The sequence below is a fragment of the Triplophysa dalaica genome, chromosome 7 (genome assembly GCF_015846415.1).
Source record: "Triplophysa dalaica isolate WHDGS20190420 chromosome 7, ASM1584641v1, whole genome shotgun sequence".
Lineage (NCBI taxonomy): Eukaryota > Metazoa > Chordata > Actinopteri > Cypriniformes > Nemacheilidae > Triplophysa > Triplophysa dalaica.
In genome coordinates, this window is record NC_079548.1 from 6,882,275 (window position 1) to 6,902,332 (window position 20,058).

A 20,058-nucleotide genomic window follows, 5' to 3' on the forward strand; every position below is an offset into this window, starting at 1 on the left:
GCACTCAGAGCTTACAGACCCACTGGCAACAGAAAGATGTAACCAGAACATTATATATGCAAATGAATCCGCTCTCGTTGTTCTTGATTTGCCCTCGTTTATTTTATTTTCTCGGCTCCCTCATTTGAACTCTTAATGAATAAATCTCATAAAAACCGACAATAGGCCACATTTCATTCCAAAAAAAAACCAAATGATACTTTGCACAAAAAGAAAATAAATGCCTGTTTATAAAGGATTTTGCATTGACAAGGTTTCCACGAGAATTAAACGCATTAAAAATGCCTCCAAGGAAAATATTTCAGCCGTATTACAACGTGACAAATAGTGATGATGGTTAAGTAAATGTGTTAAGTGCATGGAAAGGTTTACACAGCGATGGAGTTTGTGGTTGTGAATATCAATTAATAAACAAAACCGACATGATGTTAAATAATGAGAAGGAGGATTTTTCCCATTAATAATCATTTTGTCAGAAATGCACTCAAATGAAGCATGCATGCTGATAAACCTGAATGCAGGTGTTGAAATAAAATACTTTTTTTACTTAATAAAATACATGTCTTGATTAGAATAACCCCAAAAATTCATAGTGTTATATTGGCTGTGCAAAGCAGCTCCATGGATCCTCAGAACTTTAATATCATCTCTCTCCTCAGTCCATATTCCTCCTTTCACTCTTGCATCCACGATCCCTCGTTCCTTTAATCCCCCGCTGTGTTCTGCCCATCATCTCTGCCAAACCCCCAAAAGAGCGCCATACACATGCCACAAACACACACACACAGATCTGTGTCCTGCTGTCTCAGTGAACGCTACTGCAGTCATCTGTTGAACCACAGGATTTTATTTTCAGTATGAAAGAGAGAGAGATAGAGAGAGAGAGAGAGAGAGACGCTTTGGATAATTGAGGCAGAAAAGGATGACAGGTTGTGCAGACAGTGAGAGCAGGTAAACACAAGGAAAAAAGGGAAACAAGAGAAGGGATGTAAAAAAAGAAACTAGAACAGGAAGAGCAACGCAGAAAGGTGGAAAAGAGGAATATTTTTGAACGGTGAGATTAAAAACATGGGACAAAAGAGGAAAAGGTGTCAATGACAAGAGAGGGAGAGAGCAAAAGAGGCGGGGGGAGTCGGCAAACGAGATACGCTCATTCGCTCATGAGACAGACCGAGTGAGTGAGAGAGAGAGAGGGGGAGAGAGAGAGAGAGAGAGGGTGCAAGCCACTATCATTCTTTGCTGACTCCACACGGGAACGCAGCATCCCAGGAACACGGAATCTTGGCAGACTGGGAGACGGAGAAACGGGAGCGCACTGGAACGATAAAAGAGGAGAATAAATGATATCTTTCATCTGTTGGTCTTCCTCACTCATCCAATGTCACTTGTTCCTTTCTTTTTCTGAGGAGAACTTCTCCAGAGCCTCCAGTGAAAACACATACATATAGCGATATATCTATAACAATCCTATACATATATCAATATACAGTATGCCTGTTTTCCTAAACAGCGTGTGGGTAAGCCGATGGATTCAGATTCTACGCTTCAGAAGCATTTCATCTGTTAGGAAGCTGATCTGTTGCATTCGGAGACGTGTGTATGTATGCACGATGCTCTGAGGTTCTGCAGCGTCCACATGGAGAGAGAGAGAAGGCGTAGTGAGGGAGAGAGACAGAGAGAGAGAGATTGAATCAGGTGCAGGCTGTTGGGAGATTAGGTGTGGTGTTGTGCCTTTTGGAGTGCATGGGAGCGATTGTTGTTGTGCCTTGTTTCAAAGTGAAGAAACAGGGGCAGTAATGTTTATAGCGTTTGTGTGTGTGAGAGAGAGATTTAGAAACAAAGCAACAAAGGGAAAGAGTTGAAACAGCAGGAAAACAAAAGATAGAAAGAGGCCCCAAACAAAATGCACCCAGAAGAGATTTTATGAGATTTTGTTTTTCTTCGAGTATCAACATGTCTCAGATGCTTCTCCTAAACTACTTTCAGTGAAACAGACGATGGTTGATGTATTGCATACATTTTGCATCAGATGATGAGTTTAGATGCAGACGATTCACTTCTTACCACATTCAATGTTGGAATATTAAAATCTCGAAAACAGTTTGTGACGTCGTCGAGATGTGTTTTGAAAGCCTAGAGAGGACACGTGAGACACGTTTTTCCCAGGAGAAACATCTGAGAGCAGGAGACCGGAGCAAAAGTCTCCATTTCTTCTTTTCTAATGTCACTGATGTCTGGGATAAACACATGAAATGTTAGAGATGTTCTGTATTTTCTTCTTGTGAGGAGAGCAAGTGTGTTTGTAGAAGAGAAGCTTTGTGTGTGTGTGGTTGTGTGTGTGTGTGTGAAGAGAGAATACATGATCAAAAGTGCTCACTGTGAGCTACAGCCGAACGTTCAGACCCAGAATAGAGTTCACCACTTTGTGATGTTTAAAAAAAGGATAGATATGACATGAGTATGACCAAGCGAACCTACAGAGACATTATTAATATTATCTTTAGCGAATATTCCTTTTAAAATGACTCAATGTATGATAGATTTATGTTTTGTTTTGTTGCAGGATACAGAAATGAGCAGAAGAAAGACGCCTTGATGGTCAACAAAAGCTGTGGCGCTGTTATTTCCTGAGTGAATTGAAAAGTGGGCAACATTAAGAATGACTTGTGGAATATCTTTAACCTGTATCGTGAGGGATCTATTCCTCACTGGCATTACGCACCGTTTAATGGGACAAAGATCTTGGATACGGCTCAACACCAACGTCAGCATGATTTCTACAAGGTTTTGAACTGGAAGCTTACCAACTGTTTTGCTGGATATTTTCTGGGCCAAGAAACAGTTTGTCTCAGGTTGAGATCCTCAAATTTGGCCGGGCTCCAACGGGGAGGAATCTCGCTCGCTCTTGTTCAGTCTGCATTTAGTGATGACAGAGGTGAGCGTGTGGTGCGCTGAAGTGGCGTGGAAAGCTTTCTCCACCATTGATACCTATATCAGCTTGCTGTAGGAGCCGGCGTCAGCATTTAACTGTACACTTAACAAACTTACTACACTAGAAGAAACTTTTTCTGTGTCCTCTGTGGCCGTATTGTGCTCTGTTGCATTCTTTGCTACGCATTGTGGGATTACTTAAAGCTCACGATGGCAACTTCACGCTTGTTTTTGAATGTCTTGACTGCTGTTTTGCTGTTTAGCGGGGTTTCTCGCAGCCAGAAAGCCAACACGGTGAGCACAGATGTGCAAACCGCCAACAGGACGGTTGTTCCATCAGGTGCCCCAGAGGTCACTCTGGCAACCCCACGGTCAGACGCGGATGAACAAACCCCGTCGTCAGGAAGCCGGTGTTGGGGTTACTACGACGTGATGGGTCAATGGGACCCGCCGTTTAACTGCAACGCTGGAATCTACCTGTTCTGCTGCGGTTCCTGCTACTATCGCTTCTGCTGCCAGTTCAAGATTCACAGTCTGGACCAGACGTCTTGCTCCAACTACGACACGCCCGTGTGGGCCAACACGGGCAAGCCGGCAGCTCCGGTTACTGACGTTCAGGAGGAACCGGACCGAGATCGCACTCACATGATTGTGTATATCATCTGCGGAGTGGTGGCCATTATGGTCCTGGTTGGAATCTTCACCAAACTGGGTCTGGAGAAAAGTCAAGGAGGGCAAACGGACATGACCAACTCTAGGTGAGTGGAGAACTTTCTATTGCTCAGATGTTGCTTTTCATATGCTCCACGTGATTCGATTTGGGGCAAATTTGTGGAGAAATTTGATTTTGATGCAGACTTGGTGAATTGAAGAAAGGCAATTATTTCTGACATTGTTGAGATGTCTTCTGAAACTGAAAGTGGAGACACATGTGAGAATACTAGGGTCTAAGTAGGAAACTACTCAGTTTGATTTCATGTCTTATTTCATTATTGTCTACGTGGAAAGATTTATCTATTAAAATATCTTTTTTGTGCTTTTCATGTCCAATTTGAAACCAAACTGGTTAATACAGTAAAATACAGCACAATATAAAAGACAGGAAATATACAGCCATGGAAATACTGTTCTTGAGACTACTCCAGTTTTGTCTTTGATCGCATTTTTTACATGTATTGTGTCAATTCCAGTCCAATGTCAGTTGAATTTCAACAGAAACAAACCTTAGGAAGGACATAAAAGTCACCCAACAGTAATGTGAAAGAGAGAGAAGCATATTATTCCATCATATATTCATAAACTGATCCTAAAAAACATATTAAACAGTCATATTCATTAAAGACATGAATGTTAACTTATTTTCTTTGGAGTTTTCAAGATCTGCAACCATTGCACCGTCTTCTTATTTCGACTGGTATGTCCCATTTCAAATTTCTGCAATGAATGCTTATCCTTTTTTTGATGATCACTTTACTTAAACTTATACCCTAAAAATTATTTTGGAGTGGTCTCTTATTTTTTTCAGCGGCTCTATGCAGTATACACATTTTTAAAGAAATATTTTCTCTTGTTCTTAAGAACAAAACCCAGAAACCAAGAAAAACTCATAAGGTAATATAACATCACAAAATGTTCTTGATAAAAATAGAGTTCTTTGCTCAAGGAAAGATCCATTAAACAACCTTTATTTTGAACCTTGTACTCATGATCCTACACATAGCTTGACTTTGTAATTCAATTGTTGTTTAACTTAAAGAGAAACGTTACAAAAAATGTTGTACTTGTTGTGGCTATATAACATTGTTAAAATAACCAACTATGTTCAAGCCCTCAACACCATCACAATGTAAATAAAGTTGACACTTTGGTCTCTCTCGGCGGCGAGGAAGCTCAGCCTCGTCCTCCAGGGCGGAAAGAGGGAGACGTCAGGCTGCGTTTCTGTCTCTCGTTCCTAATGTGGCATGGCAGACACACAGCACCATGATTTAATGAGGGCTATTGATAAGGGCTGGAAGCGTGCCATGGCCGAGATAGATAGTGTGTGTGAGTGAGATTGAAGGGATGATAGATTATTTGCTGTCCGATGATTTTTAGGGGATGGGTGGGTAGGTTAAACAAATTTTTTTCGGTTTGCGACAGTTAAATTAAACAATAAATATAACGCAGGGCTGAGAGTTGCATGACGGAGGCGTATGAATCAATGTGTTTAGGAAAGTTTCTCAGGTTCATAATGACAAAGGGAACGCATATGTGTGTGTTTGTCAGCACACAATGACATAGGCGGTGTTGCAAGGGCGAGTCACTGAAGTGTGTAGCCAGTCTGTTGTAATTTAACGTGATTTATCAAAGGAAAGTTTAATGAAGCCTGGTGAGCGTGTGCCAAAAATTATTTGTGTGTGTGGAGGGATCCGAAAGATAAATCTATTGTATGTCTTACACGTGTTGGAACTAAATAAAGAGGCACAGTGACGGTAGAGAGATTGTATTGACCAGCTCTAAAAATGTAATGAGGCCAACATGGCCAGATTCAGCCAACACAAACACGGGCCAATAGAGCCTGATGTACACACACACACACACAACCTATGCCACTGACCTTATAAAATTGTTAGGTCAGAACAGTGACTAATGACTGGTGAAACATCTAGAACCGAAATGACGCTCTTCATTTGCGTGTGCGAATACATGCGCTCCAACCAAACCAACCGTGGCAGCGAGTCGCTCAGGTGTCTTGCTTTAGCAATATATACAATATTTGACCTTTAATAAATGTCATCTCTATTTCTGAAAAGCTGTGAGATGCACACAATTTCTGAACTGCACGTGTACATTGTGGGTGTGTGTCTCATGTGCGAAATCAATTTAGGGTGATATGAAGCATCCGATGCTTTTCTTCCAAAAGCTCAGTGATGGTACGAGTGTGGACGCACACTGCTTTCTGCTCTCATTACTTTTATGTTCTTGACAAGCGTTGGGGTTGGACACGCCAGGTTTTGCTACAGAGGGAGTTTGTGTTCTTAGGAAGTAAACATCGTACAATGAGTCTGAGTGCTGCTGTATTACATGAACGTCATAGCAATAATTGAAGTGCTTCCTTAATGTTCCTTTTATGTTTGGATTTTGTAAACATCCAAATAAAGCTTCACATTGAGAGACTGAGAAATGTTTTAAGTTTAATTCAAGTGTTTAATGATTGAAGTGGCAATACATTCAATTTGTCCTTATTTACATAGGGTGGGTTGCACCAACAAGGATTACTCTAAAAGCTAGATTAAATCAAAGTTTATTTAATAATTCTGTCGCACCAAACTGTAAACCTTGTTAAAAAGTAACCAGGTTAATTTTTAAGATATCATTCGATCCAGGTTTTAATTTTAAATTTAACCTAAATTAACTTTAATTTTGTTTCTCAATTTTTCAAAACTCTGATATTATAAAGCACACATCTATAATAAAATGTGCGGAAAATTGATCAGAAACAGATACATAAGCATAATGTCATGCTTTAGTGATGTGTTTCAGGATGCCCTGCTTTCTTATGCAATTCATACAAGCACAACATCTGTGATCAAACAAAAAAGACAGACATCCTTAGAAGAGCAGTTATTTTAGTGGCACCAGTGACCAGAGATACCCGTATTGTTGGCGCCCTGCAGGGGCGGACGGACCGGTAGGACATTCTGTCAAAGTCCAGAGCGGCCGTCCCACCGATGGCCTACGGCAGCGATCAGGGTGGACTGGCCATCTGGAGTACCAGAACTTTTCCCGGTGGGCCGCTAACGTATGGGGCCGGAATGGACACTTGGGCCGGACAGACGGACAATTTGTAATCGCGAATAGATGGACACGTATGCATATAACGCAATGACACGTAACATGCAACTCCGCCAGTCGACAGAAATGGTGGAGGGCCAATTCCATAAGAAACCTTGTCTACAATGTAGGCCTACTAGTTGGTTACTGAATTTTATAAAAAACTTTTGCTGTGGTATTTTTTTGTCTTGCTATTTATTGGGTTGCCTGTCATTTTACTTTAAGAATCAAATTTTTATATTGTCCCTGTCCTACTAAAACTTCGGATGTCAAATTAAGCTGATTCTCAAGAAATGGAAAACACTGTATTAAATACTGTGTTGTCAAAGTTAACCATACATTTTTAATACATTTGAGATATTTCATCGCCTTGGAATAATACATTTCTTTTTGCATTCTGAGAAGTTTTGAGATAAAGTTTTTGCATACCATTTCACTTTGTAGATAGGCTACACTTCCAAAGTACAAAATAATCTTAATAGGTTTTCACCGAAAAAGAATATGTGAACTCAATGCTGACAAAAATGTCAGATATAACCTTATATAGGTGAATATTAGCAAAATCCAGTGACATTACAATAAAAATCATAAAATAGGGATAAGAAGTTTAAGAAGAGGGACAGCAGCAATGTATTAAATCAACACTAAAGTATCATTCAAAGAAAATAAGTTTCAAATCACTTCCCGACTGTGATTCCAAAATCAAAACGTTTCGTTTTAGGGAAATGCGGCAGATGAGTAAATATCAGCTTCCAGATGGAAAAACATTGATATGTTGTCTTAGTGTTGAATATGTGCTAATAGGGTCAATACATCGGGGGGCTTCAGATTTCACTTCTTTAAATTTGATTAGTTTAGCCGTTTGAGCGTGAACAACATCTAGCACAACCCTCAAAGTTCACAGAAAAGGAAGACATTTTCTTTAACAGAAATCTCAAAGACTACAATGAACGGCTCTGGGACAACAGCAACCTTTTCCTGGAAGATCTTGAATGCCAAAATTTACATCAACCCTGCCCACTGGAACACAGATAGGGTAATGGGTGGGCTATCTCAACACACACTCTAATAGCAAACTTCCACCGAAATTACCTGGAACAATTAAAAACACGAACACCTATTGTTTAGCACATCATTAACATAATATACAAAATATAACAAAATTCACCACCAGTAGAATCTCACAGGTCTTTCCATTCAAACCTCATGAATACTCTGAAACCTCCTGCTTCTTTTCACCACAGGTCAAAGACAGGGTGTTCATCTGTGCTGTGTAGAAAGAAAGAACAACAAAATAAAAAGATGTGAAATCATGCAGAATTTCACGTTTGGTAGTGAAATGATGAGGGAATTAATCTCGAAATGTAGACAGTGATTATGAACAAAATATGTAAGACAAAAAATGAGTCATATGGCACCAGTAGCCTACAGGTTGTACAGTGCAAAAAAGATTCACATTATCAATGTCATGTATCACCAAAAACGATAAAGAAAAGCAACAAATTGCTCTGGTCTGCGTCACAAAAATGTGTATGACTATAAATTTCTGAAGCTGGAGAAGGAAAGCACTCCATTATTCTTCTAATCTCTGTGGTGAAAACATGTTTCTGCCACCTGAGGAGTTGTAACTAATTACTTTACCCGCTTGCAATTTCCCGTCAACAACAAATCATGGATATGCTAATATAAGACTAATGTCTCTTTACCCTTTCGTGAACTTTCAAAGTAGGCTCAGTTGTGCAGGTTGTACCCTATCAGATTAATTGTTAGCATAAATTATTGTTGAGTAATGTTCTTTTAAGTCTCGGCATCAAATGACAAATGCGTAAACCAGCCATAGTCAGATGATACATATTGCACACAGAGCTGTAAATCACAACTGGTTTCTGACAGCAACAAAACATGCAACAATCAGGGTGAAAATGTTTACCCTACTGATATAAATCACTTTAACCTAGTTTAAGTTGGTTTAGATGGTGAAGCAGGCTGGTTTTAGAGAGGCCACTACCGGAGGTGGTCAGGCTGAAATCAACCAGCTTAACACCAGCTTGACCAGGCTGGAAGACCAGCTTTGCCAAGCTATGTGAACCAGCAGCTACACTGTAAAAAGACTGAATTTTACCCTTTTTTTAATTGTATTACGTATTTCTGAAATACAGTATAAACAGCGTCAATCTACAGAATAAAGGTCTTGCACATACAGTCACTTTTTCGTATTTTGGCGCTGGTTTGTACGGTGTCTCTGAATTGTCAAGCCTCTCAAAATGCGTGCTACGGATGCGAAAACCACAGAAAGCGAACCCAGTCCAATTTTTTTATGACGGATGAAAATATCGGAGGCAGTGTGTAAATGTGATTAACATAAGTCGTATTTATCAAATTTCTGACTCAATGTGCAATGGCCTTAAGACTGCAAATTTGCATGTATTAAAAACACATGCATATGAGATGTTTGTAATTCTAATCTCCCCTTTACTATGAGTATGTTAGAACATGACCAGGATAATAATAATACATTAAATAAAACCTTGTATCTTATTCGCCCTAACCTATCACACAAATACTCACTCATACACCATCTTTTCTCTGATGTCCTGTTCCGCTTCATTGAGGATTGAGAGGGTTCAGAGGGCCCGCTGGCAGCTCAGGGGCTCAGTGCTATCAGAGATTAACAGTTTCATTGCATGTACCTGTCTATCAATACCTCTGTGAGAACGGACAGGCATCATTTCGACTCTAAAGGTGACCGTCTTGTAGAGCTACTAAATGGACCACTGCACCCATGATTGTCGCAATTCCTCCAGGAAACTGCCTCCCTGAGCTCAAAAGCGATAATGTCAGTGATAGACGCTTTACTATAGAGGGATCAGATTGCGATTACAGCGCTTTACCGCACTTTTCTATATCGAGATATCACAAAGTACAAAAGGGTTATAGCAAAAAGTGGTAATTTAGAAATAATGACAAATGGCAAACTGGCCTATTGTCATAAATATTTTATACATAATGAGTAAATGAAATAATATTGAATGAAATTATCATTTTCATAATCAATTTGATTGTTTTAAATCTGATATATTTTCACTTTTGAATGAACATAAACTTTGCACTTTGAAGGACATTTATATCATAGGCTACTGTACAGTTCCTTTAACCCTCTGATATTTTATTTTCTAATAATAAAATTTGCTTATTCAATGTATATACGCATTTTTAGATTGTAAAATTATCTATTATGTTTAACAAATGAATTGTTTCTTTTTTAATTTACCCTGACTCCAACTGTCTTTAATTTAAAGAGCCGTAAATACCTGCAGTGCTTTTAAGCACGTTCTGATTTTGCCTTCATCGCACGCAGAGCGTGTTTGTGGTCCCCAACTGTGTAATGGTCACACATACACAGCCATCCTGCAATCTTACATAACGTGGGGCGATATTGAATACACCCCAGGCACAGCGTGTGACATCACTTAAATGCATCTCATTTCCCACCCTTGTAACAGCGAATGAAAAGCAAATGTGACACACACACGTACCCACACTGTTCATTTACAGTCCGTTCAAAACCACGGAAAGCTGCCTTATTATTATGCCTTCCTAACTGAAAAGGAATCTTACAAGTGACCGCTTTGAAGTGCACTGAATAGGCTGCAACTTGTTACACATGCTACTAAGTATATATATATATATATATATAAATATGACATGTGAAGAAGCACAAGCAGTAAGAGGCTTAAATGTATAAAGATGGACCAGGCATGTAAAATTGCTGGGTTGTTCAACCCATGATTGGAGAAAATATGGACAAATCCAACAGTTGGGTTTAAATTAAGCTCTCCTGGGTTGTGTCGAACCAAAATTGTTTGCTTGTTTTAACCCATTTGGACATTTAATATGTTAATTTAGACTCATGGTTGGGTTTGTCCATATTTTACACAACCGGCATGCAACCGAATACTTTTTTGAAAGAAGTTAGCATTTTATCACTTCTGAATCGCCCAAAAGTATGTTTTTTTTTAAATGGATTTTTTTGGTAAATTGCCTGAAACAAGATATGTGGTTAACAAAATATTATATTTCTCTAATATATCACCCGCTTGTGATTTTTTAAAGCCTTATCTTAATGTCTTAAAAACGGCGGTTGCTAAGAGGGTGTTAAAACGTCATTGTGCATAAAAATCTCACAAATAATCCAACAAGGGCACAAATCTCCAAAATCGTGGATAGAGATTCCTTCACGGAGTACTTACATAACAGTGAACACGTTTTTACAATCTTTTTAAAAAGTTGTCGGAGGCTTGGTGGTGGTTATGTGGATATCGAGCGACAGCAGTGTAGTCTGTTTATAGCATTATGTTAGCTTTTTACATCTGCCGATTGTATTTAGGCTTCAAAAAAAAAAAAAAATGGTGTAAATATGTTGGTAGACAAAACGTGTAAACGTCATAAACCTTTGGAAGATCGCAAGTTTATGGAAAAAATACATAGGCTTTCGGTCGAGGGAACTAGTTTGGCGCTAACTTCCGTGTTAGCCTAGGTCATCTCTGCGGTACTCTATTCACTGGGTCTTTAAAAATGCACAGCGCGTCCACAGTAATGGGCGAGTCATCTGAATCTGTTGCAGGGAACTAAGAGCTCTTTTGAAAAAATTCTCTGCCACATCTGATGTCTTCAAGTGGAGCTCAGTAGCATTTGGAAAGGAGAGATTCGACATTTGGGATAAGGATGGACAGAGTGAATGTATTAATCTGTGTATGGGTTACTAACTCATAAATAGTCATGTTTGGTGGTTACGAATGTTAGGGTAACTTCCAGAGGCCCCCCTCGAACTTCACACAGCGATCGCCTCCAGACAGAAAGATCAAAAACATAGATATGGTGGAATTTTCTCAGATAATATAATGAGTATTTGGAGTAGAGAACTGTGTTTGTGGTTTGGTGAAGCACTTGCTGAGAGCTTGTAAACAGTTTGAAAAAACCATGGAGCTCTTCACATTTTATTGCTTTGGAATCTTGCTCCGTATACTGTAACTTTACATTAGACACTGAATAAATTCCAGAACCAACAGGCTTGATCTACTATCCGTCACTGCCTGGTTGATACAGAGTTTAATTAATAAAAATATTCCAAACGAAGCTGAACGCAAGCCAGTAGAAGTGTGTGTTTTGAGGTGTGTTGCTCTTCACAGTGAGATGTTTGTTTGCGCATGTGCTTTGTGTCTTTATCACACTGAAAGGAAATCAATGGCTAATTTACAATTTGTCACCGGAGATTCAGTATGTCAGCCTATCTCTCTCTCACTCTCAGTTCACCTTGATCCTGAATTATTGCTCCCCGTATTCTGTTAATCCCCCATAAAAAGAGAAACAGGGAAAACAGAAAACAGAGATCAGTATCGCCAACGAGTCGCTCAGAGCCAAATCCCTACGGCAGGAACGAGTGCGGCGAGACATTCTTTTCCCCTCTGTGTCTCATCCCTCATTTCAGAAGAAGCTCAGCCCCGCTCGCTCATCCTGAATGCACTTATTCCAGAGGGATGACAGGGTGGTGGGGCGGGGGCGGTTTTGACAAGGCCGAGCTCAAGAAGAGACGACCTGATTGAGACCAGGGGCTGTGGGGTAAAGGGACTGTAAAGATATTTATCTTGATCTCTGACCTGTCAATCAAGCTATTCATGCTGGAGAGACCCACAGCTGATGGAGGGATGAGAGAGAGAGATTTTCATTGTATTTTTACATTATCGCAATATATTTGTTGTATTTTAGTGCATCGCATTTTCATTAATCCACTGCACGTGATAAAACAGGTGAGGGGACATGCGAAAACCAAAGAAATTATAAAAAAGTTTACAGACAGCGGAGAAGCACTTAAATACAAAATATTGTGCGATATTGTACATACATTTAGAATTAAATATATATATATATATATATTCTTAAATAAGAGATGTTATTGATGTGCTGCCATATTTGAACTTACTGCAATGATCTGCATTGCCATCGGTACATGACGTTTTAAACGTCCAAATAATAACTTTCTCTCACAAACGTATCACTTAAAGATCCAATGTGTAATTCTTTGGAGGATCTATTGACAGAAATGAAATATAATAAACATAACTGTGTCTTCAGAGGTGTATAAAGACTATAATAAGCATGATAAATAAGTCAAGTAGTGATACATATTTTATTTTACTTATCTGACAAAGCAAATGAAAATCTAAATAGAATCAAAGATGAAGAAAGGGTAAAAGAAAGAGAGGATAGCTTATCTTTTGACAAACCCATTGTGTTATTCGCTCTGTTTCTTGAGGAATCTTGTGGGTTTTGATAAAGACATTTAATTGACACCCTGTTGGTTTGACTTTTTAACTAATTTGCTTTTATTCTGTTTGCTGGTTCATGAAAAATCGTAACTCCCGTTGTCATGATTCCACTATCATGTCATGTTTATTCTTGTTGTTTGAGTGGAGTCATGGCATAACCTATGGTTTTGTGTGGGATTGAGTGATCTTTCTCGTGTCTCGTCATTGTTCCCTACATCTCGTTCCTTGTCAGCCTCTCCTTAGTGCTAATCCCCAGCACCTGTTTCTCGTTAACTATCCTTTGTCTGTTTCCCCTATAAAGAGTCCTCATGTTTCTTTGTCTCGTTGCTCGTGCATTGTATGCAGTACCTGTGAGTCTGTCTGCTGTTTGCTTCACGCCCCCGTCTTTACTTGTTCCTGTCTCCTTGTCTAGTAAGTGTTAGTTTAGTGTTTGTTACCAGTGTTTGTTTATAGTTTAGTAAGTCAGTGTTTCTTGTTAAAATTATATATATCCCTGTCTTGTTTTCCCCCCACGTGGGGTTTTGTTTTGCTTGTTTTGTCAGTGTTTATGTTTAATAAATCCTTGTCACATCTACCGTCCGTGTCTGCCTGCAATTGGGTTCTCACGCCATGTCTCGCATGAGAGTTCATGACACCCGTAGACCTTCATCCAACAGACTTGACTCTCATCGCCCCTATTAAAGCATGCAGGTGCAGTCTGACCTTTACAGAAGAATGTGCAGGTCCAGATGGAGGTTCAGGTCATTTATATCTGAGATGGTGGGCAGGAAAGCAGGATTGCAGGATTGATGCTGTTATAAACCTTCACTTGCCAAAGGTGTTGGTGGTTCATCATTTTCACCCTAATTGCAACCTCCAATGCGTGTTCCGTCTAATCCATCTGTGCACATGTGAGAAAAAGACAGGTGTTTTTTCACCAGGTGGAAAAAATATCTATATGCAACATTCTTCCTCATAAGGGATTGCTAAATGTGTGCGTCTGTGTGGATAGATGCTTTCTCGCTTTAACCTCACGTCAGCCTCACGGTTCACTCAACCTGCTCCGTAAGTGCCCTCAGCAAAACTTCTGTGTTTCATCCACAAGCACATTAGCTGGAGAACAACTGACCTGAATTGAAGTGCTTGGCACAAGCACATGTCCATTGTGCATGCGTTTGGTATTCACCGTGCGAGCGCACTGCAAATGCTTGCTGGTTTTCAGACAGAAGAGCTGATTAACTTGATTTAGGATTAAATTGCTTGCACAAAATTTCATTTACTGTTCACCTCTGACTGAATCGCGCCCATGGCAAGCAAAGATAGTACACAACAAGATAATGCATGAACGAGGGCTTGATGGGAAAGCTATTTTGTGCAGTTCTGGAAAAGTGAAACGCTCCTATTTCACGGATGTTTTAAAAGGATTCCGTGGAATGCAAGAAGAGACATTTCAGCGTGATGTCACAGGAATATGAAGCTATTTTTTACGAGGTTCAACTGAGTTCAAATAAATGTGTAAAAGTGATACAAAAAAAACCTGTACGTTTATATAAAAGCATAATGAAGACCCACCCCTAAACCTAACTGTCACTGACATGAATACGGATGTGACATTTTTCGATCAAAACTCTCAGAGAATGTATTTATTACCAGTGTAATAAATAATTTCTTTATATTTCACTAAACCCCGATGAAATAGTCCAGACATCAGAAGTATCAGTCTATGCCGTTCCCTATTTTTAAAGAGGGAAGAATTAATGCGTTACGGGTGTGACAAAAAAGAATGCACGTTTTTGAGAGACAACATACTTTTTAGGATTTCTATGTATTGAAAAGTACAAACCAGAAGCAATAAACCCAACAAATAGGGAAGGGAGGGCTTTTCATAGACAACAAAATAGTTATTATATTAAAGATTTTATGTGCCAATTTATGAACAATATGGATTGTTATACATGTGACAGCTCAAGGAAAATGGAAAACAATGCTTTAAAATCTTCAACAGAGACATTCAATGGGAATTTAAACCACTAAATATTGACATCAGACCAATTAGTAAGGGGATTCAATTTTTTTTATCTGAAGGTTAACATTTATGTAATTGCCCATATCATGAATTACCGTACTTGTAACTCTAGGTCCAAAAGAACAAGTACCGGTCTGTGTTTGTAGATCAGCAGATAACTATTTATTTATTTAATGTTAGTACTCATGTATATATCACCATTTTATTGTATAATAATTGTGAAACAATTTGTTGACTGGGTCGTGTAACATGTAAACATTTTTGTTTAGCCAAGTAACTGTTCTTCTACATGGAACCCAAAATAATAGTGAACAGACATACTTTTAACTTACTAGCTAATGTAATTTACTTGTTTTTTATTTGCTTGTTAACAGAAACGATCTGCCAGGATTTATATTCTGATTCTTTGGGCCACAAAAGCATGCATACGCAGTTATGCATGCTTTGAAACCATTTACATCCTGAACCTATGAAGCCTTACAATAATGTGTGGGAGAAACAGACCTGGATTTCTCTTGTAGCATGGGCAGACAATTTGGAAACTTTTGCAAATGCTGAATATAACGATCAACTATAAACTCTCACATTTTATTTTGCCGTTATCTTCAAAAATAACCTAGATTTTCACTTTACCCAACACTATTATTTCAGGCACACACACATTCTCAAATCTCCTGTGTTAACTGAACACTAAAGTCTCCCTGGTAAATACTCACAAATCTCTCAAGGATTGTTTCTAAATCCAGTGCTTTATTTCTCACCTCTTTCTGACATCTCTTAAGAAAGCGTGAGTGTGTGTGTGTGTGTGTGTGTGTTAGACAACCAGAGACATGTATTGCTCTTTTCAGCCAAGTCAGCTTTGTTGATATTAATACTAAGTATTTTCACGGCTATAGCAATGCAACCAATAAAACCAGAATTACCCTGACGTAACCGCACAAGGACATATTCAAAGAGAGAGAGAGAAAGAGCGAGGGAGAGAGTGCCCTTGAGTCAAGTGCAGTATATAAACCCAATATTCCCCCTGGCTCCGTTTAAAAACAGGCAATCAATGAAAACAGACCTATTCTTCTGAACGGCAAGAGCTTTGACCCAGCGTTTCTTCCCCTTTGAGTGTGTGAATCTGTCTTAATGTCTCCATCTTGATAAGGACATAATGAAATGTGTCATTATAAAACAGGACTAGTTGGACTGAGGCAGAAAATGAGTTCTTTGACAGAGAGCCTCCGAGGACGAGATCACAAATATCTATATGAGAAAGATCAGAACACAACCCCAGAGAGAAAGCGAGACATGATGCTCTTTAAAGTGGAGAATCTTAGCTTGTCCTTTCCCAAGGGCTTTCTGGAATTATGCATACACACAAACACAGACTTACGTTACAATTACGTGTGTGATGCATTCAAAAGCACCATATTGTAACATCCATGATGAGAATACAACACGTGATATAACATATACTGACATTATGGATTGTGATGTGTCACAAACCCCATAAGATGCTTTAAAGGAACAAATTTTCTTTCCTGTTTTGATGTATTCATTTGCATCCAGATGACATGTATAGACTGTTTCAAAGCGAACAACATTAACAAACGATACCGCGCATGCACACGTTCACGGACTGCCCTTAACTTCCGGTACACGATCGTAAATAATAGAGTGCCTTTAGACTGTCTGAAAACAAGCAAAAGAAACCGAAACTTACTTGGCTAAGCTTGTGACTCTAATATTTTGTATTAAGACTGCGATAGATGTTTATTGTCCCATATGGTTTCTATAAATGCGACAAAACTACAGGACCCATACAACAAATTGTTTATTTATTTAAAAAACATACAAAGAAATTCAACAAATTGCTTATTTAGTAGAAGTATTATACAAGAAAATAATTATATACATTTATACTAACATAAATTAAATATAAATAGTTATGCTCTATTATTGTACACATTTATGCATGTGGCAGACACTTTTATCCAAAGCGACTTACATTGCATTATACTATATGTTCGTTTTTTAAGTATGTACACTAGCAAGACCGATAAACAAACAGGAAGTTAACCGCAGTCCAGGCATGCGTGTCTGATGACGCGATCGACTTAAAGGTCCTGTGTATGAAATTTAGCGGCATCCAGCAGTGAGGTTGCGAATTGCAACCAACGGCTCACTCCACCCCTCCCTTCGAAGCTCCCTTCGAAGCACTACGGAGGCTGACACAGGGCTAAGATGTCGTCACGTTTTCGCTTCTTTGTCACACGAGACGTATTTATGAAACCGGCTCTGTAGACCAGTTTGTCCGTTTAGGGCTACTGTAGAAAAACATGGCAAATTCCATGCCAGCGGACCCACGCTGTATAGAAATAGCTAATTTTAAGATAATCAAAACATAACGCTTCATTATGTAACCTTATATAACTCATAGTTATGTATATTTTAGGAATTGACGTCTTGAATGTAGAGTCACAGTCTGATTATGGTTCTGAAAGCAGGAGTGTGTGAGCGAATGTGTAGACAGTAAACAAGATATTGATATTGGGCTCTTGAGGTTGAGACATCAGAGTCGTAGTGTTTCTGTGGTTTGGATACAAATAAAGAATACAGGCACAAACATATTTCAACTACAACTATGTGATATGTTGCATACGCAGCATTACTAGAGAGGGATTGCAAACACACTATAAAATATCAGGTTTCTTTTTTTCTATAAATCCTGATACAGTACTGCATGTTGCATACACAACATTTATACATCTTCGAATACTTACATGTTTCTGGGCTTTGTGTGTGAGATAGCGAGAGACCTTGAAAAAGTGTCATTAACTCTCAGCGATACAGCATCTATGAATGTTTATCGGGGTGAGTGTAAGTGTGTGTTTGTGTATGTGTGAATCAGAGGACATTTTGGTATATTCGCAGTGCTGATGCGAGCTGACAGGTGTAGCTAAGCGCAGCTAAACATCACGTATAACAGGCGAAGGAGGAACTCATAAACACTCAGCTTATCTTATGGATGTTCTCCTTGTAAGCCTATGTGAACAGTTTGGAGTATAGCATACTAGTGCATAATACAGCATACCATTTCACTTTGTAGGCTACACTTCCAAAGTACAAAATAATCTAAATAGGTTTTCACCGAAAAAGAATGTGTGACAAAAATGTCAGATACAATCTCATAGCTTTCCTGTAGCTCAAAGAGCATTGCGTTAACAACGCAAGGTTGTGGGTTCGATCTCAGGGGATTGCAAATACCTATGTAAAATGTATAGAATAAAGCAATGTAAGTCGCTTTGGATAAAAGCGTCTGCCAAATGCCTAAATGTAAATGTATTATGGTCATTTCAGTCCAGTGTCTGTTGAATTTCAACAAAATCAATCCTCAGGAGAGACAAAAGCATGAGAATACACACAAGGTTACATATATATATTTTTAAATGTAAAACATTTTTGCAATATTGTACTTGTTTTCTTTCTTTCTTCGTTCAGTATTCAGGTCCGAAAAAATCTTTTCTGTTATTTTGGCATGTTTCTCCAGTTTTCTTTTTGTTCAAATAAATGCAAAGAAAAACTGGGAGAAATATGATTAATATACGATAAAATAGAATATTGTAAAAATAATATAATAATAATAATACAATAGTTTATACAATAATTTATTACAATTTATATTATATTCATTACATAATTTTCTTTACAAATGGGGAAGACAGGATGTGTCTATCTGACATGAAAATAAAAAAATCTTCTTGAGATTAACCTGATTATTGCTGTGATGAACCATGACGTTCACTAAATCTTTAGCTTCGTTCAGTGACTGCCAGTCTGTCTCTCTGTCTCTGGGGCTAAAGTAACATTTAAACATTTCAACTCTAACCTGCAAGCGTTTTAGCCTTTAAAACTACAGTAGTCTTGCAAGATTTGATCAAGCCAGCATCCTAGTTCCATCGCAACATACCAAAAATAAACTGTATTCACATAGTGATCAAATAGTGCTTTATTTGTAGCGCGGCGACACATCTGTTGGATTCTTTACTGTATTTCGCTGCAAGCACTTCATCTCTGACCACATGTGCCTGACTTCCAGCGGTGGATTCACATGACACACAAACACTCCAGTTCATTTCCCTGCGGTCTGCAGGTCTTTGATATTACACTTTGTGCTGCACGGTGTGAATCATTCTATTTCGGTAAAGTGTGTTTGTGGGTGTGCGTTTAACAACATGCTGCGATAGTTAGCATGTTTGATGTGTTTATCTACTTGACAACTTTTTTCAACTTTGCAGCATATGTCAACGTGGTTGTGTGTCCCAAATTCACATTAGATGAAGCAGGGTGACGTCAGTTATTTAGCAGTACCTCGGGGCCTCATCTGTTCTGAAAATGGTTGTTTTATGTGTGTGTGTGAGTATGTGTGTGCACAGTCCTAGTGACATTAACATGAGTGATTGTGTAGGACTGGGGGAAGCCTTCGGTGATGTTTTCAGTCAGATAGTAGGAAGCCGCAGAACACTGGAATCTGATATAAGGGACACCTCAACATAAAAAGCAAATCTGACCCAAATTATGGCAACAAACTGAATATCAAACTGGCAAGTAAACAGCATCCGTATATGAAGTCTTATTTTGAATATGCACACTTACTGAAGTAGTTCATGATCCAAGGCTGAAATGTACTCTTTAAACATTTCATGCTGTGTTAAATTTATAATGGTATATACTTCATTCAAACAGTAATATGAACTAAATCAAGCTTTAAGCAACCACGATAAACAGAAAAATAGGTCTTGGGGCGATTCACATTTCGCGTATAAAACCGTGCAAAAAAACGCGAGCTGCAAAGCTTTCTAATGCGGTGCACGTGCAGCATTCAGAAAAGTTTACTATTTTCATTTCGATGCGACGCCAACGTGTCTAGAAAAATGGGAACGTCGCACCGCATGCGCATCGCGACCGTGTCACTACCTATTTGCGCGCACCTGCCGC

The 20,058-nt window shown here is 38.8% G+C and overlaps 1 protein-coding gene across 3 annotated transcripts in view; it reads left to right on the forward strand.

The window, feature by feature from the left end:
- The first annotated feature begins 1,256 nt into the window (after nt 1-1,256).
- LOC130426877 (protein shisa-9) overlaps nt 1,257-20,058 on the forward strand; it is a 52,197-nt gene continuing 33,395 nt past the window's right edge. For all 3 annotated transcript variants that reach the window (XR_008907236.1, XM_056753851.1, XM_056753852.1), the window contains exons 1-2: nt 1,257-1,517; nt 2,564-3,689. Coding sequence is in view for 2 of the 3 variants with exons in the window: in XM_056753851.1 (XP_056609829.1) it covers nt 3,142-3,689 (548 nt within the window). In the remaining variant the exon portion in view is untranslated. The remainder of the gene's footprint in view (nt 1,518-2,563; nt 3,690-20,058) is intronic.